The sequence below is a fragment of the Marmota marmota genome, unplaced genomic scaffold, assembly GCF_001458135.2.
Source record: "Marmota marmota marmota unplaced genomic scaffold, marMar, whole genome shotgun sequence".
Taxonomy (NCBI): Eukaryota; Metazoa; Chordata; class Mammalia; order Rodentia; family Sciuridae; genus Marmota; species Marmota marmota.
The window spans coordinates 10515521-10542929 of NW_026000108.1; the positions used below are offsets into that span (position 1 = coordinate 10515521).

The window sequence follows — 27409 nt, forward strand, 5'->3', positions numbered from 1 at the left end:
CGGGGGCCGCCTTCAGGCAGCCGACAGTCGCAGAGTCGCGCGGGCAGCGGCTGGCGGGTCTGGACCTCTGTGCTGCGTCGAGGAGATTCACTCGTCTAGCGCAAACTGTCACCTCCAAAAATCCTACCGATTCCCGGCCGGTCTCTCTTTAGTGGAATTTTGCTAGGAGTTTCTCAGCAGGTCGAATCTAAGCGTATCCATGCGTCTTGTTGAGGAGGTACTGAAAGCGCTGCCTCCCCTCTCGCCGCCATGTTGGATCCCCTCCTGTGTCAGGATCCTTGATTTGATTACATTTGTAATCAAATTTATGACCTATTTACGAAAAAAAAGGTCCAATTCTCTGGTTCCCAGTGGACATGAAACCTTGGATGACTATTCAGCCCAGTACAGGAGGAGACTGTCAGACGCTTACCCAGAACACTGCCTTTACAGAGTTTCCCAGACATAAGCCCTGTTCCAATGTTGGGCTACATGTTGTGCACACCCCCTCCAATTCACCCAGCCCCCAAAGGGATGATATTAGGAGGTGGGGATTTTTTTTTCAGTATTTTTTTTTAGTTGTAGATGGACACATATCTTGGTTTTATTTATTTATTTTGATGTGGTGCTGAGGATCGGACCCAGTGCCTCATGTATACGAAGCAAGCGCTCTACCACTGAGCAACAACCCCAGTCCTAGGAGGTGGGGATTTTTGCAGATAATTAGATAATAAGGAAGAAATCCCCATGAATAAAAATCAGTGCCCTGATGAGAGGAATCCTGATGACTCTCTTGCTCTTTTCTACTACATGAGGACACAGTGAGAAGTCAGCAGCGTGTAACTCAAAAGAAAGCCCTCACAAGAGCCCAGATACGCTGCTGGCTCCCTGATCTCAGGCTCTCAGCCTCTAGAACTAAATTCGTCATTTATAAGACACCCAGTGTGGGACGCTTTGTTACAGAAGCCCTCAATAATTAAGATGGTGGTGCTGGAGCTAATAATATTTTGAACTGCAAAATAGTTCAGAAAAGTACTTAATAGCTATGCAAACTTAAATATCAGGACTACCGCCTCCTGTAGGAGGCTACAACATAAATCAGGAGGAAGAATCGAGAGCTGGGCCTTTGGCTTGGTTGATCTGTCCACTCTTTGGTGACCTGCAGGTAACAAGCTGGCACTGCTCAGACCTCTTCCACTTCAACCCTTTCTTGCGTGGGGCACAATTTTCTAGCATGAGCTTCCACTTGATATCAAGGGCTTCTCTCTCCTCCAACTTAGAAGGGAGAGCTGGGCTGTAGCTTCTGTTCTTCCAGGTTCCCAGGTAGAGGGGACATGAACTTTTACTTTCTGATTAGGGAGGATATTACTGTTTTGTCCTAGAAATAGGAATAGGAGGCTAGTGTCCTCAAGAACTTGCCCTGAACATGTCTTGTTTGGCCAGACTCCTCACTTCTCCAGCATGACCTTGACTCTGTCTTGACCTGTACACAAAGAAAGAGAATTCACCATTTTCCTGCCATCCTCACACCTGGCCTAAAAATATGAGTTTCAGCTTCTCCAACATTTGTGTATGTACCTCATCACCAGGAAAATTTATTTCTTTTTGAGAATTCTTGTTTGGTCTATATTAAAAATCCCTAATCCTCGTTTCTGGAGCAATAATGACCTCAGCCTTGTCAAGCATTTCCTAGTCCCCATCCTCCACACCCCCCTCTCCTCCTCCTTCCTGCCCTGGTCATAAAACAATGCCTCCAACAACCAAAAGCCAGGTGCCCTTCTAGTTTCTCCCTGATCATAGATTTCTTCACTTACCCTAGAAAGGAAGATCAAAGGAAAATGTCTGTTATCCCTGGATGCCAATGATTTTGGTAAACCCCTGGGATATGGTGATAGCATAACAAGATGGCTACAAGATGTTACAGAGGAAAAGGGCTGGTCCCCAAACCAGACAGAACTGGGCTCAATCTGAGGTCTCCATTTGTCTTGCTGAGTAAACTTGCAGAAAGGATGCCCCCATGCCCTGATTTTAAACGGAGATAGCAATGCTCTACTGGAGAAAGCTAGATGAGATAATGGAAAACTTCTTACACTGCAAAAGCTATACAAATACACAAGATTGCTCTTATTTTTCAACGTGGGCACTTCCAATTTCTTCCTACGTGAAGCAATTGTTCTATCTGCATCCAGCACTGCCAACCCAACCTTGGTTTCTTTGGTTTGCAAAGCTGTTGACAAGCCCATTGGAAGGCAGATGTGGACAATCAGAACAAGGACTTCAAAGTGGACAGCCAGCACCATTATCATGATGATGCTTGGCATAATTTCTGGAGATGCACTTCCTTCCTGACCATCCTTTCTCAACAATTGCTTTCAGGTCCCCTTACTGAATGATTATAACCTGATCCCCAATTTGGCTGCATGCCAAAGATAATCATCTCCACCAGCTATAATTTGGGAAGCCTGTCGAACCTCTACTACACTCACCCTTTGAATAGGGAAAGGAATTGAGTGCATCACCAACAGATGTGACCAAATATGTGGCATGAAATACTGGAATCCACTAGGAATTCCTATCATTTTATTGGACATGGAACAATACTAATTAAAAATAATAATGAATATCTATTAACACAGAATAAGCATCCCTAACCCAAAATTCCATAACCAAATGCTCCAAATCTAGAATCTTTTTGAGGGTTGGCGTGACACCAGTAAAAAATTCACATCTGAACTCACGTGACAGGTGTCGTCAAACAGAAGACACACTAAGTATTGTATAAAATTACTTTCAAGCTATGTATATGTAAGACGTATAGGAAACATGAATTTGTATTTAGACTTGGGTCCCATTCCCAAGTTATCTCATTATACATATGCAAGTATTCCAAAATCTGAAATCGAAAACACTCCTGGTCCCTCACACTTCAGATAAAGGGCTCTCAAAGGAACTTCCAGAGCATGCCAATATTCTCTTTAACTTCCGTGAAACAATCAGAGTTCTCCAGAGAAACAACCTAGAAGAGGGAGGGAAGAAGAGGGCGGGTGGGAGGCAGAAAGAGGGAGAGAAGGGAGAGAGAAATTGAGGAATTGGCTCATATGACTGTGAGTCTGGCAAGTCCAGATTCTCTGGATTGGGCCAGCAGGCTAGACACAAGAGCAGGATTTCTATCTTACTATCATGACTGAATTCCTTCTTTCCTGGAAAATATTCAGTCTCTCCTTCTAAAGCCTTCAACTGACTGAAAGAGGCTCATTCACATTATCAAAGCTAATCTGCTACGCTTAGAGTCAACTGATTATAGACGTTGAATCAATCTGCAAAATACACTCCCAGCAACATCTAGATTAGTGTTTGACCAAACAACTGGGCAACGTATCTTAGCCACATGGACACATAAAACTGACCATCACATCCTGGGAAAGGCTTTTGTAAGCCCTTTTATATGAGGACATCAAGACTCCCAAAATTTAGATGATTTATCCAAAAGGAGATGGAATTTGGCCCCAGGTGAAGGACATTAAAGCCCTTGCTCTCTCCACTCCATCACATTAAGCTCTGGAGAGACAACTGAATTTGTTAAATAAGATAAATATAAAATGTTCCTAGGGAAAAAAAAGGTTATTAGGAAAAGATAATACTTATTTTCTGCATAAAATATAATTAGTGGAAAGAAAAGAGTTTGACTAATGTATTAGTCAGCTTTCATCACTATAACAAAATAGCTGAGAAAAGGGTTATTTAGACTCAAGGCTTTGGAGGCTGCAATCCAAGATCAAGTGGCCCCATTTCATTGGTCCTATAGTGAAGTGGCACATAGTGGGGTGAAGAGCAGAGAGACAGAGCATGCTGCTCACCTCCTGAGCCAGGAAGCAAAGAAAAAACAGGAAGAGAAAGAGACCAGGGTCCCACAATCCCCTTTGAGCGCATGTGTTCAATGACCTCAGGACCTCCCAGTAGGTCTCATAACAGTTCCACCACCTCCCAAAAGTCCTACCCTGAGAACCAAGCCTTCACACCTGGACCTCGGCAGACATCTATCCACGCCATAGCAACTGACTCCATTGTAATGCATGTCTTCAGTCTTGCTGCTGAGCAGCATTGGTAACACCTTGGAGGTTGTAAGAAATGCTGAACCCCAGACCCCATCTACACCTACTGAGTCAGATCCGTCTTCCTGGCAAGAGCCTCAAGTGTGCTCATTTTCTTTATCTGTGTAACAAATTACCATAAACATAGTGATTGGATACAACACTATTTATTAGCTTGCGGTTCAGTAGGTCAGTGTTGGGAGCAGTATGGATTAAGAGTTGGCTGGTTTCTGTACTCAAGAATCTTACAAATATGAAATCAGGGTGTTGGCCAAGCTGGGCTCTTGTCTGAAGGCCTTGCAGAGAAATCAGTGTCAGGCTTATTGAGGTTGCTGGCAGAATTTATTTTTACTGCCTCACATTGCAGAACTGAGATGCTTCCTTCTCCGCTGGCTGGGAGCCGGCTCACTTGTCTCCTAGAGACTGCCCACGTTCCTTCTCACGTGGACCCCTCCAGGTTCAAAATCACAACACACACTGAGTACACTTGCCTTGAATCCTCTGCTTCACATCTCTCGGACAGCCTGTGTCACCACCAGCTGCAGGAAGCTCTCTGCTTGTAGAGGCTCATGTGATTCTGTCATCCCCACCCCGTGTCTTTTCCCTCCTGTGAAATCAATGGGAGCACATATAATAAGACATCCCTGGTGATGATTCACCTCATTCACAGGCTCCTGGGATTAAGGTGCAGCCCTTCTGGACTCCCCAAAAGATGTCCTACCCTAATTCCCTGGGAGTCTGGAAGGTTACCTTTGAATTCCACCTACCACATCCATAATTCTCATGAAAGTTTGAGAAGAGCTATTTTACAGTGTTTAGAATCATTGATTCATTCACACTGTCAGTTCTTAAACCGCATGGCACAAGAAGCCATCACAAAACAGGTTACAAATGCAGTGCAAAGACTGAACTTGTGTGTACCATCTCATTAAATGCTCCAAGTCGTGCCCAAGGTTACCTGGCTGTGCACAGAACAGCTGGTATCTAAACCAAAACCCCTGATTAAAAATCAAGCGTATTTTCTCCCTTTCTCTTTCTTCCAAATATCATTTCTACATAATCAAGAGGTATTAAGTTCATTTTTATTGAAGCACAAGTGACTGAAAGAATAAACTATAAATGTTTTCAATAATTAGGGGGTGACTTGCTGTGGGACAGGCTTCTCCTAATGAATGAGATGAACTGAAATCCCTGTCTACACTGGGGTGGCATGTCAACAGTCAGGTGGCAGGTGGACACTCCAGGCGCTGATGGCACACGTGACTGTGGCTGGTCTAGAGGTTCAGGAAACCCTTCCAGAGGGGTGTGCCATTCATAGGAGCAAATAGGCACAGATGGCATTTAAATGACTTTTGAGGAGATATTCTTGGATCAGGAACCTTTCTGCAGAAAGGCCTCAAACCACACCCGAGGGCGGTGACGTGGGCAGGAAACAGGGACCTGGCCTCGGTGCCATCATTGGGAAACCTCGTTGGAGTAAAATAACGATGGCCCTTTGGTTCAAGGATGCAGCCCTAGAAACAGCAGTGAGAGGTGAGAGGGGACTCATGAAAGGGGAGTCCAGAGAGCCGGAAGCCATCTCGTGGCAGCAGTGCTCAGCTCTGGGAACTGGGGCTGGGTGAGCGCTGGACCGAAGCACGGGGCAAAGGCTGGTGGCATCAGAGTCGGCCAAGAAGAGGTGGCCAGGATGAACTCTGTGTCGACAACTTTCTACACAGTCCCACCTCCTGCCTGGAGGGCAACTGGGCTCAGTAATGGACTGGACCCCTCCCAGCTTCGGACTCAAGTCCTGCTGAGAAAAGGGAAGCAGATCCTTCACTCCGCCATCAGCTACTTTCTCTTTCGACATTTTAACAGCTCGGATGGAAAGCTCGTGGGGACCCAGTTTCTGAAGCCTGGTGAGTCACGTCATGAAGCTAAATGATGCCACCTGCATACTTTGTTTCATCTGGAAGACTTTTAAAGTCTTTTTTTTTTTTTTAATGGAATCTGAGCAGCTGGTCACCAGATGCCAGTCTCCACCCTCTGAGTTATGTTGGCAGCTTATAGTTGGGATAATTTAATGACCAATCCTCACAGAATTTGGTGCTTAGTTACTTCGAGGCTACACTTTTACTGTTATGTGGCATTTAAATCCAGGACAAGTGAAAGCTTTAAAAAAAGGGATAAAGGTGATCAGAAAAATAGTCCCAAGGACAAGGTGATAGGACGCAACAAAAGTTTTGGAATTTTCAGTTTTAAACATTGTGCCTAGGCAAGTACACACATTAAATATATAAAATAAGACCATCTTACAGGTAATAATTCAAAACAGCTTGCAATGGCACAATTCAAGACTTTCTAACATTTTTCAGACATATGTTTGTGGTACAATGAACCGAGGGCACCCCAAGTCATGTTTGGAGATCAGTACATAGTTATAGTTTTTTGCCAACAATTGTAGCCTTCCCTGCTCAGGAGAGCATAGGCGAGCTGATGAGAAAGGTGAGAATTCTCAAGATTATTGCAGAAATTATCCCCTAGAATTTTTTTTCCTTTCTAAATCAACTTTATTTCACACATGATAAAACACGGCCATCTCACATGTACAGATCCATGAGCTGTAATAACTCCAACCAATGTCAAGATGTGGAGTGCTCCCACAACTCCAGAACCTTCCCAGAGCCCCTGACCTCCACCTCCACCCCAACCTACTCCAGACAACCTCTGACCCCTGTGTCAGTAGGGACCTGTTTGGCCAGTTCCAGAATTTCATGTAATTGAGTTGTTACATCATATTCTTTTGTGTCTGGCTTCCTAGTGGTTTTAATTCATCCAAGTAACATACAGCAAATATCAGCTTTCTTTTTTTTTTTTTCTTAGTACTAGTCCATTGTAGGGATTGACCTTAATTTGCTTATCCATTCACCTATTAATGAACATTTGTGGGTTTTTTTTTCTAATTTTATTGCCTAACAGTGTTCTTTCATACAGATATAATATGAATGTATTACAAATCATTTATTCACTTAAAGAAGGATATTTTTATTTCCAGTTTTTGTTTTTGCTATTATGAGCTAGGGAAAATACCTCTTAAAGTCCTGCCACTGCACAGTCTTTGACATTTTACCATGAAAGGAGGTGTGTAGTGTTACCTTCACAATATTTTTAATTTGCATTTCCCTGATGGCATGAACATTTAATACATTTTTCAAGATTGGAAGAGAGGAGACCCGGAGTCTCACAAAGAGAGAAGCTGAGTGGGTAGAGTTTCCATACTCCAATGTGTCCAGAACAGTCCCAGTTTACACCTAGTGGCCTGGTGTTATTACCAACAGCATCCTATATTAATCAGAGTGGGCTGCCATAACAAAATACCATAGACTGGGTGACTTCAGCAACAGGAATGTATTTTCCATATTTCTGAAGCAGAGAGGTTCAAGATCAAGCTACCAGCTGATTCGTGTCCCTAATGAGGGCTGTCTTCCTCTCTGTGTCCTTGCCTGCCCAAAAGAGGAAGCAAGCAATTCCAGTGCTTCCTTTTACATGGGCACTAATCCCATCATGAGGCCATCCTCAGGACCTCATCTGAACCCAATTACCCCACAAAGATCCCATCTCCAAATGCCATCGCTGTGGGGGGTGCAGGCTTCAGCATAGAATTTGAGGAATGAACACAATTGAATTCATTGCAGGCTTGTAATGGCAAACTTGGATTAAATTTTGCTCTTTAGTGTGTGCATTGGTCAGCTATTCCTTATCATAGCAAAATACCCGAGACAAGTTAACTTATGGGGAAAAGAAGTTATCTTTAGCTCAGAGTTCTAGAGATTTGAGGATATGGTAGCAGCCTCAAATTGACTCTAGTGAGGACTTTGTGGCAGATGGTGGAATTTGTGTGGGAAAAAGGATCATATGGTGAGGTAGGAAGAAGAGAGGGGCAGAGGCCAAGTTTGCTCCTTTTATAACCATCCTCTCTTGTCAAGAGGCTGCTCAAGAAATACCTTGATCTTTTTCAAGGACAGGCTCCCAATGACCTTATGATCACCCCAAAGGTCCTGCCTCTTAAAGTCCTGCCACTGCCCAATAACACCACCCTGAGGACCACGCATCCTACACATGGACCCTTGGAGGACTCCCAATCCATATCCAAACCATGGCCCTGTGTGATGCAGTCTTTGCCAACATTTACCCTCAAAACTTTTCATAAATGTACCTTTCTTGTCAATATGCTTGAAGCTGGATTTTAATTAATAACTTAAGTTCCAAGAGCAGAATTTACCCAACAAGAATTCATCATATTCACACTACAATTTGATAACATTAAAAAGTGTGCATTTTTATATGCTTTGTATTGTTGAACAATTGGCTTTCTTCTAAATACAGTCAAGGACTTTGGTTTTAAAAAAGAAGCTTGTACCATAAAGTATGATGCAAATTTAAAGAACCACTGTTATCAGTGAGAATATATTATACCAAGGCCTGGCTAACCCTAAAATAAGTTTGAAGATTTATCCTCTCACACATTTGTGTAACATTTTATTTTGACCCTTTATGAATTGAAAGAATCACACTCCATAATCAAGTCTAAGTTTATCTGTGAAAGCAAAACAAAAGTTAAGCCAAGGATTCGTCCATCCCTGAAACCAAATCCAAGCATCAATGTTTTCTTGATTTTCTTCCCATTTCCTCTTTCATTCTGGCAATAAACTACCATCAAAATGCAATCATTTCAGTCTCTCCTGGTCTATCTCTTTCCTTGTTAGGATTCATGATATACAACATCCTGTCTCAAGCACTGTATCTAGTAGCATTTAATGATTGTTTGAAAGTGGATAAAAACCTGCATGCATGACTTCAATTTGCTGAAATTTGACCGCATTTTCACAATATAACTTTTGTGGCTTCGTTTGGTTATTTTTTAAGTAGGTATATAAACACAAAATCCTATGGGAGGCACCACGGGTATTAGAAAGCTATGAGGAAGTTCAAGACATGATTCCAGCTCTTGAGAAACTTATACTTTAGGACAGGAAAAAAAAAGGTCTCATGCATGAAGAAATATGACATAAAGCAGAAAACGGTAAGTACCCTGTGAGTGAGATAAATGACTGCAGCCTGAAAGAATTGAATGTCCTTGTAAGCAATGCTTCACTCTGCCAAGAGAGCTATGCAAACTAGAATTAGTAGCCAAGTGAGGAATAAAGTCATGCTTTTATTAATAGCTGAGAGATTGCCCATTAATACTACCCTCTGGATGGGGGGAAGAGCTAGTCTCTGAGAATAGTGTGGAAACACAATGCTTGTGCTTCAAAATAGAAGTAAGCATGGCCACCTCAGCTGTCCATCCCCAGATCTGTAAAGCCAATGCAGAACCCAGTGTCTTTCTTCCTTTCATTTTTTCTTTCTTTACTTCTTTCTTTTCTTTTCTTCCTCCTTTCTTTCTTTCTCTATTTTTTTTTCTTTTTTAATTTTCTTTTTTGATTATTTTAACTACATAACATTAGGATTCATTCTGACATAATAAAAGCACAGAATATAGTTGGCTCTAATTCATTCCCCAATATTTCCCTTTCCCTTCCCTATCCCTCCCCTTGCTCCCTTCCATATACTCTACTAATCTATTTTTCTGATATTTACTTTTAGCCTTTTTTTATATAGTTAGTGTCTTGTGCATCATGGTGAGATTCAATGTGCATAGAAAAGTTAATCAGATTCATTCCACTGTTCTTCCCTTATCCCACCCCGTCTCCCTTCCCCTAATCCCCTTCATCTAGTCCACTGATCTTCTATTTTGATGGAACCACCCCCCTTTATCCTTTCCTTTCCCCTATCCCCCCCCTCCTTATTTTGGACTAGTTTTCACATATCAGAGAAAACATCAAATTTTGGCTTTCTGCATCTAGCTTATTTCCCTTAGCAAAATAGCCTCCAGTTCCATCCATTTACTGGCAAATGCCATAATGTTATTCTTTTTTATGTCTGAGTAATACTCCATTATGTATATGTACCACATTGTATTCATCCATTATTGAAGGGCACCTTGGTTGGCTTTTGTGAATTGTGCTGCTATAAAACATTGATGTGGCTGTGTCATCATAGTTGCTGATTTTAGATCTTTTTGATATACACCAAGGAGTGGAATAGTGGGTCATGCACATGGTGGCTCCATTCCCAGTGTTTTGAGAAATCTCCATACTGCTTTCCTGAGTTGTTGTACTAATCTGTAATCCCACCAACAATATATGAGTGTACCTTTTCCCCCACATCTTTGCCAACACTTACTGTTATTTGTATTCTTGATAATTGCCGTTCATCAACTGTATAGACCAAAGTCCTGAAGCAGAATTAAAAGATTGTGAATTCACCCTGTGGGGGGGAGGATTTGCCTCTTCCTGTATGAAAACAGAAAATGGAAAACTCACCACATTAGAGAACAAGAGTGAAAATGCAGATGAGAGGAAGGTCCAGCCCGAGAAGACAGATCATTTCTTGGTCTACTACAGAAGAGGAAGAGAAGTCAGTCAGAGAAAGCATGAACTTTCTGTGGCCAGTGAATTTCGGGTTTGGATCAAGCAAATTCTAACTCCTCTTTTAGAGGAAAACTACACAAAGGAAAGAAAATCATGAAAAATGGAGGCAGTACCCATGTGTGGTAGTGCATGCCTTCAATCCCAGCAGCTCAGGAGGCTGAGGCAGAAGGATCACAAGTTCAAAGCCATCCTCAACAACTGAGTGGGACCATGTCTCAAAAAATAAAAAGAGCTGGGAGTGTGACTCAGGGGTTAAGCATCCCCGGGTTCACTTCCTGGTACCAAAAAAGGGGGTGGTGGTGAGGGAGGCAGTAGTATCATCTTACTTTTCTGTGGCTGAAGATGAGATGTGAGAGGGAGATAGGAATATCTTCCCTCTCCCCATGCATTTCTTTACCTTAGAAACCCTCCTTCTGGCCATGCACAATGTTTGTATGATGTGCTTTCCAAAAAGAAAAAAAAAAGTCTTTTGGAAAACATGGGCTGTTCCTTAGCAGAAGACTGAATGTTTCCATGGAACTAATTTCTCACGCCTTGCTGTACCTGTGTCCTAAGGTTTAAGTGTGTCCCCCTAAAGTTCAGATGTCAGAACCTTGGGTCCAGTGTGGTGATGAAGAGGTGGTGATACCTGCAAAAGATGAAGCCCAGTGGGAGACAGCACCCTTAGAACAAATTCATGAAGTTCTCACAGGACCCTCCCTCGTCAGTTCTCATGAAAATGGGTAGTCACAAAGAGACCCCAGCTCACATCCTTGGCATCCACTCCCCTTTTATTTCTCCACCATGTTGTGATACAGCCAGGGAGCCCCTATCAGGACATTGCCATGAGAGAAATAAGAAGGTGTCCTGCTCTTTGGACCCTCCAACCACCAGAATCATGTAGCAAATAAACCTGTTTACTTTATAAAGCACTCAGCCTTTTTACTTCGTAAAAATATGAAGTGTTTTGTTACGGTAACAGAAAAGAGAGTAGATACCATGTCTTCTGGTAGACTCTTCCACCCTGGCTCTGGACAGGAGCATAGACTTGGTTGGCCAGTCAACAGAAGACTTGATATAAGCAAAGATTTGAAATACCACTTGCATATTTCTACCTCTTTTCCTGGACTCTTATAACTGCCTAAGGGCATGTCCAGATTATCCTGCGAGAAGATGAGACACATGGAACAGAGCCAGTTGCCCTGACCAATGCCATCATAGATCCACTGACCAGAGGGAAGACTGAGTCAGTCTCAAGAAGACTAGAACTGCCCAGCCCAGCATGGCCAAGGCAGCAGACTGTCCCAGAGCCCACAGATTTGTTAGGAATAAAAAATTGTCACTGTCATAAGACACTAAGTTTGAGGGAATTTTTAAACATAGAAATAGTTAATTGATACACCTTTCCTGGAGATTTCCATATGTAGCTAGTACCATTCAAACTTATTTTACCATGTGCCCTTTCCATAGAACATTTCCAAGATATAATTCCACAGAAAATACCCCAGGGAAATACTGAGGTTTAAAAATAATTGTAATAAATAGAAGTGCCCCAGGATGCCAATTTTTAAAGATATAATAAAGAAAGGACATTCAAGATTTGATGATGGAATATCTTGGGAAAGAAGAGGAAATAAAACCAATAACATATGTTTAAAATCCTAAGCACTTGAGAGAATTGTGGTATTAATGACGAAACTAGGCAGCTCAGGAAGAGTAGATTTGAGGGAAATTAATTTTGCTTTAGGGATATTAAACACGAAGGGAATGCACTATTCCAGAAAGCGAGAGCTAAGAGGCATTTAAAAAGGATCATGCCAGGGGAGAGGCTGGATTGTCCTCTTGGTACTAAATGGGGGAATAGCTGACTCACAAGAGGAGATCTCACAAGGGAGATCCTGGTGAAGGTGGCCACGTACTCAGAGCCAAGAGTGGAAAAGTGACTTCTCAGGGCTGGTAGCACAGTTGAGATGGTAACTCAGATGGCTGGTCCCGGTCACCTTACCACCCTGCTCATGAGTCATTTCACCATGAACTGGGTATCAGTTCACTGGAGTGCAGCCAACCAAGTTGGTAACCTAATTGAAATCATGCTGCATGAAGAACAGTTGAAAAAGTCAGAATCACTGAACTTGAAGAAAGGAAGACAAAGTTTGTAGAGAGGGGAGAGGCTGAGAGTTGCCCTTGGGTATTTGAAAAGGCTCTTACATCTGGAAAATAGAGCAGGCACATTCACTGATGCCCAGAGAACTATTTTAATGCCTTGTGAAGTCGTGGCTCCCTTTCCCTGGGAACAGTCAAGCAGAAGTGACGTAGCCCTGTGCCAAGGCTGTGCAGATGATCATGAACAGAGTGAGAATATGAATTAGAACACTCTCAAGTCTTCTTCCAAATATATGGTCCCAAATCTACAAATAGATCTTCTCTACTCTCTTTTTCTAGTTTTAAGTATCTGCAATGAACTGATCTGCTGCCTTAAGTCATCAAGAAGGTAAAAAGATACCTTTATGTTTGCTCACTATATCAGTCAGTTTTCCATTACTCCAACAAAACACTTGAGATCATCAACTTATGAAGATAAAAAGTTATTTTGGATACCAGTTTGGGAGGTTTCAGTCCTGGTTGCGGGGGGGAGGGGGGGTGGCGATGGCAAGGTGGGGAAATGTGGTAGGGCAAAACCTCTCACCTCATGGCCAGGAAGCCAAGAAAGGGAAAAGAAAGTGTCTGGGTTCCCACAATTGCCTTTGAAGTCTTATCTCCAGAGACCTTAAGACTTCACACTTGGCCCCACCCCTTAAAGGTTCCACCACCTACTAAAAGTGCCACACTGGGGCCCAAGCTTTCAACATGGTGGGTTGGGGGAATTCAAGATCCAAACAATAGCATTCACTATGACCAGTATCCATGAAGGGTGAGTCAGAAACTACAGAGAATCAACTTCTGTCTCTTCTGTGTCCTCAATACCCAACAGCAACAAGCACACAGGGGCATCGTGCATCTTCTGACGTGGAGCAGGGGCAGCACCTTCTAAGTGGCCTCACCTTACAGCTGGTTGGTACATCCCACCTTTCTAAGTGGAGATCATTTCTGTGAATCTCCAATCTCCAAACCTACAAAATGCCTTCCAAGATGAAGATGGAGTTTCTCACAAGGATTGTTTCTCTCTGGGCCTCTGCTTTGATGTCTTCACATGTTTGATAGAATGTAGCAAAGACTCTCTTATAAAATCCAGATGAAGCCACCTGGGTCTCAAGATACAATTTGAAACTTGGCTGCTGCCTGTGAGCCAAGGAGAAAATATAATATTAACCATAAGAGCACAAAGTTTAATATAGAAAGATGTTCAAGCTTTATAATTACATTCAGATAGGAGCATGCATGCTTTCCAAGAATAACAACCTGCAGCAATGTAGAACATCTCTCAGAAGTAATCCACAGTCATCTCAAATGTCCATCTGGCCATCAACGCTGAGGAAAATGCTTATTTTGAGTACCTTCTCTTCACTTGGCATGTAGTATGTGTTTTCACCCGCATTTAAAAGCTTGGATTATTGGAACCAGACAGCATAGGATTAGCTTCTTACTAACTGTGATAATAAGCTCATCACTGAAACTCTCTGGGCTTCAGGTGACTTACCTGTAAAATGGGGGTGATGTTAGCATCTGCTCTACGAGACTGTTGAGAGAATAAAATGAGTTAATATGCTTGTTACCACATAAAACCATGCATAGTGCATAGTAAATACTTGGTGAATGGTTGCAGTTCTTGTCTCTTTTGCTTTAAAATGCTAGAAAAGAATTAAGCCCTGCCCTTTGGGTTTGTGGAATGAAGAAAGCCACTTTCCAGTGGAAATGTTCCAAATAACTGAGGTAGAAACAAAAATGTCTGAACTGGACCCTCTGTCCCTCTGTTCCAAGAGCTCAAAGCCAGTGCAAAAGACACGTGGACAGAGTGGAGGGCATTTTTAGAAAACATATCTCTCAAAGAGTATTAATAGGGAATTTACCCTATTTCCACTGAAGAGCAGCCTGTAATAGTCAATGTCAGGACACAGTAAAACAAATGTTTGGGCTAGGGGGGTCACAAGAGCTAAATGCAAAGGAGAGAACTTAATGCACACATTGGAGTTTCCAGCTCCCTTTAGCCCTTGATTTGAAGATGACTTATGAAACCCGATGGTAATTCCTGACTGAGGTGGTCTTGCATACATTTATGTATGTTTAAAAGATGGGGAGTAAATTTTATGTTCCACATCTGTTTCTCTCACTAATCTTTCCAGGGTTTTCAGTTAGCTTAGCCTAGTAGTAAACAATTTATAAACTTTGTGTAAGGATCCACGTTTGGCACATGGCTGTGTTATCTTTGTAAGAGCAAGAGGATGGAGATTGGTAGTAATCAAAAAGTAGCTATCGAAGGGTACAGAGCTGCAGTCATACAAGATGAGCAAGCCCTGGAGATCCACTACACAGCAGAGCACATGCAGATAACTTCACTACCCATTTAAAGAATTGCCACAAGTATAGATCTTAAGTGCTTTTGTTACAAAATAGTAATGAACAAAGCAGGTGAGAGTAAGGCTTTGGAGGAGATGGAGATGTTTATGACATAGAATGTGCTGCAGGTTTCACACGTTTGTATTTGACCTCTAAACTCATCAAGTTGTATACATTAAATACGCATAGCTTTTTGTAGGTCACTGATACCTTAAAAAGCTGGTTTTTAAAATATCTATCATTTATGGAGTACTTATGATCGTGTCGGGCCCTGTTCTGATTCTAGGTATCTATGTCTATATCTGACTGACCTCATTTACTCATCTAAGCATCTTTTTAGGTGGCTCTATTAGTAAGACCAATTGGCACTTTTAACTCTGACAAAGGTATCCCAAAATCCAGCAGAGAAGCACAATATGAGCTTATATGTGTCCAACAATGTCCGAGGTGGGTAGGTGGCTCCCCGGGCAGCAATCTGCTAAGGGATGCCTCAACCTGGAGGTTCCTTCTACACCTCCTCTGAGTCCTTTTCTTCCTTCCAGGTGGATAGAGGAGAGAGAAAGAACAGGGAGCAGGTACCCCAGATCTAAGCTACTTCAACCCAGATGTACCTCACTACTTCTGCTTGAATGGCATTAGCCAGAAATCAACTTTATCCACCAACCTCCCTGGAAGGAAAGTTGGGAAATGTAGATCTAAGCCAATGCTAAAGTATTTGCACAGTTTACCCTCTGGCCACCAAGGGTCCATTTCCTTCTCTCTTCCCCGACACAGAGCAAGTCTAAAACAACCCCTAATGCCATTTGATCACAGCATTCGTCCCCCAGGCAAGGGCTTCTGGGCTGCAAAGGTCTCTGCATAGTCTAGATGTAACCAGCTCTTGGTCCACTGACCTATGAACTAAAACAGAAATGATCTATGAACAAATCAGGCAAGCCACCTTCCTTTCCCTCCCCCTCCCCCTCCCCCCTTCCCCCCTTTCCTCCCTCCAATGGGTGTAATAAGATAATCACAACAAATATTCCCATTCAGAATGGGAAATACATGGCAGCCACTGACCCCTGTCTGTCCAGGCAGAGTGAAGGCCTGCTCCTGTGGGTGGAGAAGGTCCTAGCCCTGGGCTTGCTCTCGAGGGAAACTCTCTTGAAGGTTGTTCTCTGCAGCTGCCAGTTCCCCTGGAAGTCCCATGCCCTGCTCCCCTTGGCCACCAAGGATGGGCATGTCAGGGAGCATCCTGCACATTCCCACAACACACCTCCTGCTGGTGGAAAAAGCTGTTTTGGGTCTTGAAAGACATTTTGAGTATAGGCTTACAGGAATTGTGAGCAATACAGTTTTATCAATGTAGATGTTCAGCCCCTCAAGGAATTGGTAGGTTCCTATAAGCCATCAAATGCCCTCTCTCCCTATTTCCATTCCTGTTTATAATGTAACCATTTCTTTCCTGGGCTTGTCTCACTCTGGAAACACCTTGACAAATGCAGTCACCATAGGCAACACACACAGCTCATGTTTTCCCCAGCCCCTGCCGTGGAGCTACTGAGTTACTCAGCACATATCTTCTTTTGAGCTGTCATGACTGTCAAAGCCACCCAGTGTTATACCTCTGTGAAATGTGGAACTCCACCTTTCCAGCCTCTGGATCAGCTCCGTGGCCTCTCATCTATGACTATTGGGCCAAGGCCACTGAGGGAGGTTTTGTTAGAGCAGCATTCATACCCATTATCAATATTGGTATTAGTCAGGAAAAGGCATGTTAGCTGCTGTGACAAATTCCTCAATGTCAGTGATTCATAAAATAGGTCTCACTAAGTACTTAATACATAGAAAGATGCCTGATTAAAATTTGCTGAATAAACGCTTTATGATATATAAGCAAACAGGTTGTTTTGATATATTTAATCTGTTACTGTTAACAAAATCAAGCTTCAAAGAATAAATTCACACATAGAAAGCCATATACTGTAGATCCAGGATCTAGATCCAAACCCATGACAGGTGCTTGGGCCTACAATTCTCTCCTCAGTAGCTTTCAGAGCAAAAGTGGATTCTATCTTATTCTCTGCATTTACAACAAAGAAATCCTAAAGCCTGACCATCTCCCTGTAGTTTTACATCCTTTCTCTCCTTGAATGATTTCAGTCAGAGATATTATATTGCCCACTATACATTGCATAGTAGTTACTTTAGGTGACTCAAAAAAATATAGTGGGAAAGAATCTATAGTTTTCGAAATAATGAGGGTTTGGCCTGAAAATTGTTTGTGTAACTTTGTGCAGTGAGTATATTTAATGATTTGCGCCCATGTCAATATTTCTAATCTCTACTGAATGGTCTGTTTATTTAGCCAATGTTTCTATTCACTTAGGGGATTTTATTACTAGCTATTTATTAAGTCTGGCACAGGCATACATTGTCCTATGATTATTTCTGTGCAAGTTTTGACATATTAACCACCTCTATTGCATCTACACATATGCAAGCCAAAATTGTCAAAAACTGTTGAATAGTCTGAACATAGGCAATACTTCATTCATTCAATATTTATTGAGCACCTATTGTGTAGCAGATACTGAGCAAGATCTGTTTGGGGATATACTATTTTTTTTTAATTAACTTTGTTTATTGACCACACTTCACATTGTTTATAATCTGAATTCACAAACGCTTGTGGCCTGTGGGAGTAAGGCAGTCAAAGAAAGGATGGAAATAGTAACATTTGTAATACATTTACAGACTGAAATGTCGGAAGATTTATTCTGATTAGAGACTGAAATGTCAGAAGTTTTATTCGACCCCACAGAGACAAAACTTGCAAAATAAGAATCCTTCCTAGAATTATGATTCACATATGGAAAGAAACTTAACAATAACAACATCTCAAGTACTTTCCTGTTTTATAAAAACATCAGGTACAATTATTTGACATTTTCAAACAGATAAATTAGGGACACGATGCACAGAAATTACTCAGCACAAAGAAGATATAAACACAGTTTCACTGGTATCTCAGTCTGTGAGTTGAGGCAGAAACTTTCTTAAGTGCTTTATTTTTTTCTTATTCCAGCAAAATGATGCCATTGGATCCTTGGGTAACACTTTAAAAGGCAAAAGCAATGTGGAGCATTGGGGCGCATAGAGCCACTCGTGGGAGAAAGAGTGAGCAGTGTTTAGATACCTGAGACCCTGGCTTTTGCTTTGCCTCTGCCTGGGTTCTGCACATGCTGCTTTCTCCTGCTCCTTTCTAATGAGTGTATAGATTGAGCTCTTTGAAATGTGAGTATTATGGGAAGGATCGCAGTTGCTTTAAATTATAGGAGTTGGCAAGTGCCTGGGAGAAGGAGTGGGAGGCTGTTTAAACTGAGGAAGACAGTTGGAAACGCTGTACACCAGCATGAGCGCCACGCTTCAAACGCCTTCCCCTGCTCAGAAGAGCACTTTATTTTTCACCAAGTCGTTTTGGGGGTTGTTTTGGAGCAGCTCCGAGTAATCAGCATATTTCTGCTTTGCATTTTTTTAATGGTTTCTAAATTCATGGGACAACCAACGCAAGAAATCCTCATGTTCGGGGGAAAAGTTTGATACCAGCAATGCCCAGAAGAGGTAAGCTACCATTTGCACTATAGCTTTTCTCTCTCTCTCTTTAAAAATTTTATTTTCCCTCCTTTTTGGGTTTTATCAAAATATTTACTGGAAGGACTTAGCTACTTGTAAAGAAGTGAGGGAACTTGAAGAAAGAATGTCAACAAATGATAAATCAGAGGTCGGAAAACCTCAGCAGCAATGCTTTCTTCTACTTTCTATTCTGCTTGATTCATGAATCTCTGTGAAATATCTTTGACTATTTGGAAATGCCACTTCTTTTAGAAAATGCTGGGAGAGAGTCTCCAAAGTTTCCCATCTGATAGACCTAGTGTTGGTCAGTGCATTGATGGGCTGATTTAGGTCGAGGTCAGAGCATCTATGTTTTCTTATCCCATTATATGCAGCTCAATTTCCAGAGCTGATTCCTATAAGTCAGAAAACTTTCCCGTGGATTTTAATATCATTCCTAAACTTCTCTTAACTGTGGTTGTAATGACTTATTATAAACTTGTTTTGTAGCCTATGTCTTTTGAAGTTAAATAAATCATTTGAATTTTCCTTGTAATGACACGGGAAGATGTTACCGATATTATACATCCTTGGAGGAAAAAGGAACAAAGAAAAACCTATTTAGATTCAGTAATCGTTAATTCAAGTCACAGTGGGCCGACAATGTTGTTATCTCTGTAGGGTGGCTTTGCCTTGCCAATTGTGCCTTGTAAACAGGTAGGGAGCAGACAGCCTCAGACATTTCCTTGTGTTTCTGTGCATCCGTCACAGAAGCAGCATCTGATTTGAGGTGCAGCGGCATTAATTATGGAGTGTGCCGTTTCTACTTGCCCGAGAAACACTGTTATCAGGGTTCCCATCTTCCCAAGGCAGAATTCCAGGTGTAAAAACCAGATATCCACTGAGATCTACAAATTCTTCTGCAGGCTGAGATTTTTAACAGAGCCCCTCATTGATTGCGCACACATACACATGTGCTCACAGGCAGAGGTTAAAAAGCCCTGTGGGTCTGACTGAGCTCCAGTGGTTTGGGAGGTCGCCTCAGTCTGCAAAACCCAACTGGTGTAGAAATGTTCCCCGTCAAGGTCCCGGCCTGCGGGCAAATGTGGGGGCCGCCCAGGGCCACTGCTCGTGGGCTGTGAAAGGCTCTACCTTCCTGCTGTCCCCGTGGCTGTTGTGCTTCTGGAACATGTTTTCCTTCTGTGTCAAGTTCTGGTTACGTAAGGTGGATTACGGTGGCTTCCCTGCCTTGCGGTCTCAGAGATTAAGGTCAGAGGAAGGACATTCTGTAAAAAAGAAGGCAGTTCCACCAGCTTGTTGCGGGTGGTCAGGGGACACCCTCCATTAAGCTTCTCTCTGTCCGTGGTTTTAGTGAATGACGTAAGGGACCCGCTGCTGCCATCTGTCGCCCTGCTCCTCTGAATTTCCTCTCGTGTCCTCCCACCATTCCTATCCCTACCGACCCACAGAGAGGGATCCGGGTTGCACAGACAAGATTATTACCCTCGCCTCCTTCCCTGTCCCTTTAGCCCATCCCTCTCTGGAAGGGGGTCTTCAGGGCCCCACCCATGACCTCATCGCAGGCAGCCGAAGAGCCGGGATGGCCAGCGGTTGCATGGCGCCTGAGAGCACCCTGGGGACGGGTGTGGCCGAGAAACGCACCGTGTGGCAGGACGTGGCTTCCCATCACGGGCTCCTCCGGTGGAGGCTGGCGGCATCTCTGGAAGACAAACCCGCCAGGCCCCACCCCTGAGCCCGAAAAGGCCCCACGAGGACAAAAACAAAAGGCGATTAGGGTTACTAAGGAAGCCCCAAGCCAGCTGACTCATCGGAGTCACGGGGGGCCGTGATGAAACCTGGACAGCGCCCTGGAAAGGACAGGTCAGGGTTCTCCCCCAAAGGGTGCGAGTGACAGAGGCCCAAGTGACCTAACTGCACCCTCTGGCCTCAGAGAGGCAGGAAGAGGGAGCAGCGCCTACCAGGGACAGGGGGTGTTGTTAACTACTGAACTGCCAGGCCGTGGCCAGGCTTCTGACCTGCTTTGGATATGAACCAGGCTGAGCCCCGGCTGTGGGCTGCAGAGATCCACGCTGGAGGATAGGAGAGAGACATGCACTTACTTCAGCAATCCTACCCGGGTGTCCACTCTGCAGGAGAGACCTTAGCAAGATTCTTTGAACATGAGTCTCAGCCCAGACAAATTAGACCTCTACAGCAGTGCACAAAGCACCCAAGGACACCAACAAGTGCTGGGCATGTCAGCCTGCTGACATCAGGGAGCTTTTCATGGAGTTGTACTTGAGCTAGATCTTGGGGTTGAGCGCCTCCTCATAGAGAGCCATGAGGAGCCAGGACATCCAGGAAGAGGCTGGTATGCAAAGGCTCAGAGGTGTGAAAATCATGGCCGCTCCAAAAGCCAAATTGCATGGGGTAGCAAGGCTCTGTTTCCCAAAGTGAGTGCCAGGGCCCACACTTTCATGGGTTTTTATAAGTATTTTCTGGTTAGGCCAATATGGGAATGTAGAAAACTGCATCACAGTGGACCAGAGCCCTGGTTCTGGGTTCAAAATGCCTGAATTCAAATCCAGTGCCCCCGTCTTAACTGCCATGTAAACTCAGACCCATTCTAGCTTCAATTTCTCCATCTACTAGTGAACATTTCCATCTTCTAATGGTATTTTAAAGATTAACTTAGAGAATCCCTGTAAGAGCCTATTATCAAGTACCTGGCATATGAGAGCTATTAATGGATGTTAGCTGGTTTTTGGATTTAGTGCTCGTTTCTTTGTTGCAGGATCTCTCACACATTTTAGTTGGCTAATGGGCCCAATGACTCTCCATGAGTGGGTCATTAGAATCTAATATTTTCCAATTCATTTCACCAGGAATTTTATTTTTTCCAAGTAGCATCACACAGACCATGATGTGTGCTGGAAAATGGTGAGATCAAATGGGCCCAGTGCATTGAGGCCAAATGTCCTTAAAGAGCACAAAGTTTCCCAAGATCTTATCTGAAATGTACCAATCTTTACCAGCCACTTCACAAATTATCTTTCATATTTCTAAGCTCCAGAGCCCCCTAGAAAATCGACTGTCTTAAAACCATTTTCAACTTTTAGAAGGAAGAGGTGACAGCAAAGTAAAATTTAGTCTGTGATTTCGCACTTGAAAAGTTAGCCCCTTTGTCTCCAGTTTGAGGACCTATTGTCCTCAATGCAAAAGAGAGATACTAGAAGGGAACGTGGTCCTGCTTTCAAGGAGCTGCTGATTGAATGGGGAAAATCAAGCACACCTTCCAATAGCCAAAATGTGACTTTAGATATCACAAGACACGTTGTACAAGAAGTGAATGGAAATTGAAAGAAGAGACTCCAATTATCAGAATAATCAGTCACATTCTTTGACATCTGTCATGTGCAGGGAACTGGGCTGAGTCCTTTACCATGTGATCCATCCATTTAAACCTTACAACCCGACCATAGGTTGGGAGTGGATTAGTTCATTTCACAGTTGAAAAAACCTGAGCCCCAGAGACATTGAGTAACCTGCCTGTAGTCTGTCCAAACCAAAGGGGAAGCAAGTTCTCAAGCTTAGTTCCCTCTGATGCTCTGCGTCTATCACCAAGGGAAGACTCCTCCAAGGAGGGAACGTGCCAACTGGCTTTGAAGATGAGAAAGGGTTGGTGGAAGGTGCAGAGAGAGAGGCATAAGCACCAGAGAGAAGAGCCAGGGAGACAGGAGAGCGGCCTGGCAGGACAAAGCAAGTGTTCAGAGAGTGGGGAAGGGCGAGCTGGAGAGACTCGGTTGGAATGATGAAAGCCTTGAATGCCAAACCACAGGGTTTGGACTTCTTTCATGGAATTATCATTAAAGGTTTGTAAACAAGAAAGTAACATGATGAGAAGGGATGATTAATCTGTTCGCAGCAAGGACAGAGGCTGAACTTCAGTGGGGAGCTAGATGGGTGCCGGCAAGAGACAGCAGCAGCTGTGGCTCTCAGGCAGTGAAGGGAGGAGGGGCACAGTTGGCTCAGTCTCCAAGGCCTTCGCCACCACCAGGGTCTTTCCAAACAACAACCCTGAGGCCTCCCTGAGTCCACAGTCCACAGGGGGCTCAGTTTTGATCCTGTCAATTGGGAGAGAAAGGGTGGAGAATGTAGAGTGCCGAAGGGACTAGTTGACCTTTGAGGGCTCTCCCAGCTTTCAAGCCATAAAGATAACATCCTAAATATTTTTATGGAAATCATTAGCTGCACAGTTCCCTATTCGATCACCAGGTTCCAGACTTCTCCTTCATATCAAGCAGGCATGTTTCCAAAACAACTTTAGGGTCTACAAAAGTTTTATGAGTTTACAGCTATAGCAATTACATAATAATGGTATTGGCACGCAAGGACTGGGGGAGGGTGCATTTTAATATACCCCCTCAGGGAATACTTTTGTCCATCTTCCTGGCCTCTGCCTCTTGCAAAACTCAACTGTCTATCTCAGTGATTAAGAACTCTCCCTGCAGCGTGTACCATATCAGAATTTCACAGTGTCTCGAATGAAAATTATTCTACCTAGGTGTCTTATGACCTCCTGCAGCTTGCAAATGGGTGATAAGCTTTCAGGAAACAGGGAAGAGTTCCTCTTAATTCTGCAATGCCTTATACCTGTAGCAGGTCTGAACCTTAAGTGACGAACAGGTTTGCAAGAGACATCACATTTCCTTATTTTTCTTAATTCAACTTAAATCTGATTCCAAGAATTTGTGCCAGTAAGAACTTTAGTTTCAGAAATTATTGGTGCTCCTAACTACACAATCCCCAACATTTGGGTCAGGCACAGATTCTGGGACATCCTCTGCCACATCGATTCTACCTAGTCTTTTTGTCCTTTTTGTAAGGAAAGAATCTAATGAAGAAAATAGAGAGGGGAGACAGCTCAACAGGAGCAGGTTATTTGGGACAAATCTGCAGAGGGGGGCCCAGTTGAGACTGAGCCCCATCTTCTGTTTACAGCCTGGGGTAGATAGAGGGGCATGAAGGAGTGGGGGAATTTTTGCCGGTAGGCCATTGCTAGGGGAGGGTCCTTGTGGTCGTCACCTCCATTCTTTGAGGTGGCCACTGTTACAAGTTAAATCAGGTGTTTTCAGAATTCCAGTTCCAGGTAACAATTTCCTTCTTTTGCATGGTGATGGAATATGGTCTGGGGTTTAGGTCAGACTGAGACATAATGACCCCAAGGTGACTCTTGTTCTAAGTTGGAATATAGGTTCGAAAATGGCGCTGCCTGTGTCAAGTTCTTGCTGATACCTTTGATGTCTGTGGATTCTACTTTCAAACCCTCACGGGGGACTGAGAATCACTGCAAAGGTTAGGATCCCGGTGTCTGAACAGTCTGGGCAGCCCTACAATCTGAGGTCTGGTCAGCCACACAGGGCCAGCGTGTCCACTTCTCATAGATGTCCCTTTCCCCCTGTCTTCCTAAGTTTGGAAAAATCCCCCATCAAAAGTCTCTCACTGGGCTGGGGATGTGGCTCAAGCGGTAGCGCGCTCACCTAGCATGCGTGCAGCCCAGGTTCGATCCTCAGCACCACATACAAACAAAGATGTTATGTCCGCCGAAAACTAAGAAATAAATATTAAAAATTCTCTCTCTCTCTCTCTCTTTTTAAAAAAAAAAGTCTCTCACTTTCCCTCTCCATCATATACTTTGAGGTGGGGACTCTTGTGGGGGGGAGGAAGTTGCTTTCAAGAAACTTTTGCCTTTTGCTTCTTGCTCTGCAAAACCCTTGAAATAAGGAAATGCAAAGAGCCAGGCAATGCTTTTGAAATAAGAAGGCAGAAATGGAGAAAGACACACTAACATTTTGGTATGTGTATGTGATTCTGTCACATACCCACTCAAAAATCATCAATAAAATATGTTCCCCACTAGACAATATCATGACTTCCTCGAACTCACTGTTTGCTACCAGAAAAGGTATTCATTATGATCAGATTCATAGTGTCTTTTTATTGAGTGCCTACTCTATGCCAGTACTGCATATATATTGTTTCTATGTCCTCATTTCTTAGACTAGGAGAGGTGAGTAGTTTATCTACAGACGGTCGGAGAGTATTTTAAACTGATCTTGTACCAGTCTCCAAAACCTACACCCCTTTCACACTACCACACCAAATCCCAGAAAGGACTCCTGATTTTCTATTCAGTGATTTGGAGCTCTGCTTTTGACTAATACTTCAGTAACCATTTCCTACTAAAATTTATTTTAGATTGAGTTTTGTTTTTTCACCATAAATGGTATAATTCTACTGGATACAGTGATAAGTCTAAAGAATGTTTTACATGCAATTCATGGTCAGGTGGCAAGGTAGGGAATTCAATCCAATTTGAGTAGACAGCAAGGTTAACTTTGTCTAAGGCCACAGTTAGAAGAAAGCTCAAACTCCAGCATATATTTGTCTTTCTTCTGCCTCAAGGTCAAGGGAAGGAAGTCAGTCTTAACTAATGAAAGGCTATTTATAAAACAGTGTTAAATATGTGCAGTTTCAGGGCCTTTGTGTGCTATGAATAACATAGGAACAGCACTAATCTAGGTGCCTTAAAACTCATCCTAACAGATGTATTCTGAGAAGATTTGAGAGCTGTTGTTAAAACACTGTGTCCTTGCTCATGGCTGACACCTGCCAACAGAAGATTTTCTTAGATTGATAAGCGATCTTTTTTCAGCTTCCTTTTTGAAGCATTAATTTATTTAGAAAAGACCTTTACGAAGTGATTTTTATCTCATTCACTTGAAATCGAATTTAACACCACTGGAATCTTAAAGGATTCTTGGAATGTATCTGCCTTGCCAACCCACTTTATCACAGGTATCTCTATCAGCTGCCAGGATCATTCACAATTCCTCTTTCCCTTCACAGTAAAAATCATGCTCCTCGGTGTGGCCCAAGGGCGTGCTTTGGTTTGAATGCCACCCCAAAAAGCATGTGTTAGAAACAATGCTCAGTGCAACAATGGGTTGGGAGGTGGGGCCTAATGGGAGGTGTTTAGGCTATGAGGGGTCCAGCCTCAGGAATGGGTTAATGCCTACTGAGAAGGCTGTGAGTATATGGCACATGCTCTCTCTTGCCATTTTGCCTTCCATCAGGGGATGACATGGTAGGAAGGCCCTCGCTAGACATAGGCCCCTTGATCTAAGGCACCTATCCTCCAGAAATGAAATAAATCTGTTCTTTGTAAATTACCTAGTTGTAGGTATTCTGTTACAGAGCATGAAACAGATAAAGACAGGAGTCTTTAAAATCTCTCTCTCTCTCTCTCTCTCTCTCTCTCTCTCTCTCTCTCTCTCTCAGTGTTGTGGGGTTGAACCCAGAGCCTCATGCATATTAGGTGATTACTCCACCAGAGAACTACATCCCTGGCCCTCGGAAAACCTATCTATTGACTGCCCTTCTTGTCCACTCAAGGACACTCCTGCCACTCTCCTCCAGAAATCCATTTTCTACATACAGTGAGCTCCTTGGTTTCTGGGGCAGCCCTCTTGTCTACCTGATATCATTCTAAATAATCTGAGAACACATCTTACCTTTGTATAAACTATGTTAAAACTATGAAATTTCTGGTCCTCAATCATTTTATTACCTACAAAAAAATTACAATTTTATAGGATTCCAATATAATCTAGAAATGTAAAAGATAAACTCTCCCTTCTTAAAGTTAATTTACATGCCAGCTCTTACGTACAACAAAAAATGTGTTGATCATCCTCTGTCCATGAGCCTGAGATGGAACGGTATCTAAACAGACTTTTAGAATTCATCCAAGCTGCAGACCTCCCTAGACTCGTGCTAGCAGTAGCAAAACACTCGTCCTTAATAGAGCTACCCCTTCCATTAAAACACCACTGGTCACTAGCATGTTCTTTGTCATGCCCGAATCTGTTTGTTTTTTAAACATCTCACGATTGGTCTTTGTTTTGCTTTTAGATGTAACAAGGAAAAGTCTTCTTTCCTCTGGCATTTTAAATACTTACCCACTCTTTCCCAGAACACACAAGGGAGAACTTTCCCAGACACCTGGGACTCACCTAAGATTTGTGTGGCCCTCTTAAAACAGACATCTGGACTTGACCAGCAGATTCCAAATGATTCCAGCCAACTTCATCTTGATGACCTGGGATGGCACGTGGCTCCCTGAGGCCCTGTATTGAGAAAGAATCAGAACCCCATCTGGAGTCAGCAAGAAACCAATTAGTGATGTCAAACAGAAAAATCAGATATTTTCCAGAGCTGTTCTAACTACTATTCTGGATATTATCTGACCTCCCAGAGTATAAAGAAACTGTTACTCAAATTCTTTGTTTTCCTTAATGCTAGTTTTGTATCAGTTATTTGCTAATAAGCCCATCTCATGAAAAGATTGAATAAGACATTCAGATTATTTCTTAAACTTAGTTATGGTACAGCTTGTTTTTACCCTTGTTAAGGTGCCACTTTTCTTCTTACTGAACTAAAAAATAATGAAGAATCTGGAATCATGATCTCTTTCAGTTTCAGCTCTTCCTCAGGGCTGTGTGTCGATGGGCAAGTCATGTGAATACTCAGTCTTTGTAGATCATTGAAAATGGGAATAGCATTTACCTATTCCACTGGACTTGCTGGGAGTATGAAGTGAGATACTATGTAAGAAAAAGCATAAGGCTATAAGGTGAAATTTAAATGCTGGTTATCATTAGGAGCCTGATTTCTTCTAACTGGCCAACTTGATTTCCC

At 42.9% G+C, this 27409-nt stretch overlaps 1 protein-coding gene and 1 long non-coding RNA gene across 2 annotated transcripts in view; one reads left to right on the forward strand and one right to left on the reverse strand.

The window, feature by feature from the left end:
• Positions 1-4221: 4221 nt before the first annotated feature.
• Positions 4222-26852, reverse strand: LOC125610936. The gene is made up of 2 exons (XR_007341028.1): positions 26725-26852; positions 4222-4677 (listed from the first exon to the last, which is right to left on the reverse strand). It is a non-coding gene; the product is annotated as an uncharacterized LOC125610936 (long non-coding RNA).
• C1qtnf7 (C1q and TNF related 7) overlaps positions 18235-27409 on the forward strand; it is a 100612-nt gene continuing 91437 nt past the window's right edge. Inside the window, exon 1 of the mRNA XM_048784223.1 lies at positions 18235-18658. Coding sequence (XP_048640180.1) covers positions 18646-18658 — 13 coding nt within the window. The 5' untranslated portion in view covers positions 18235-18645. The remainder of the gene's footprint in view (positions 18659-27409) is intronic.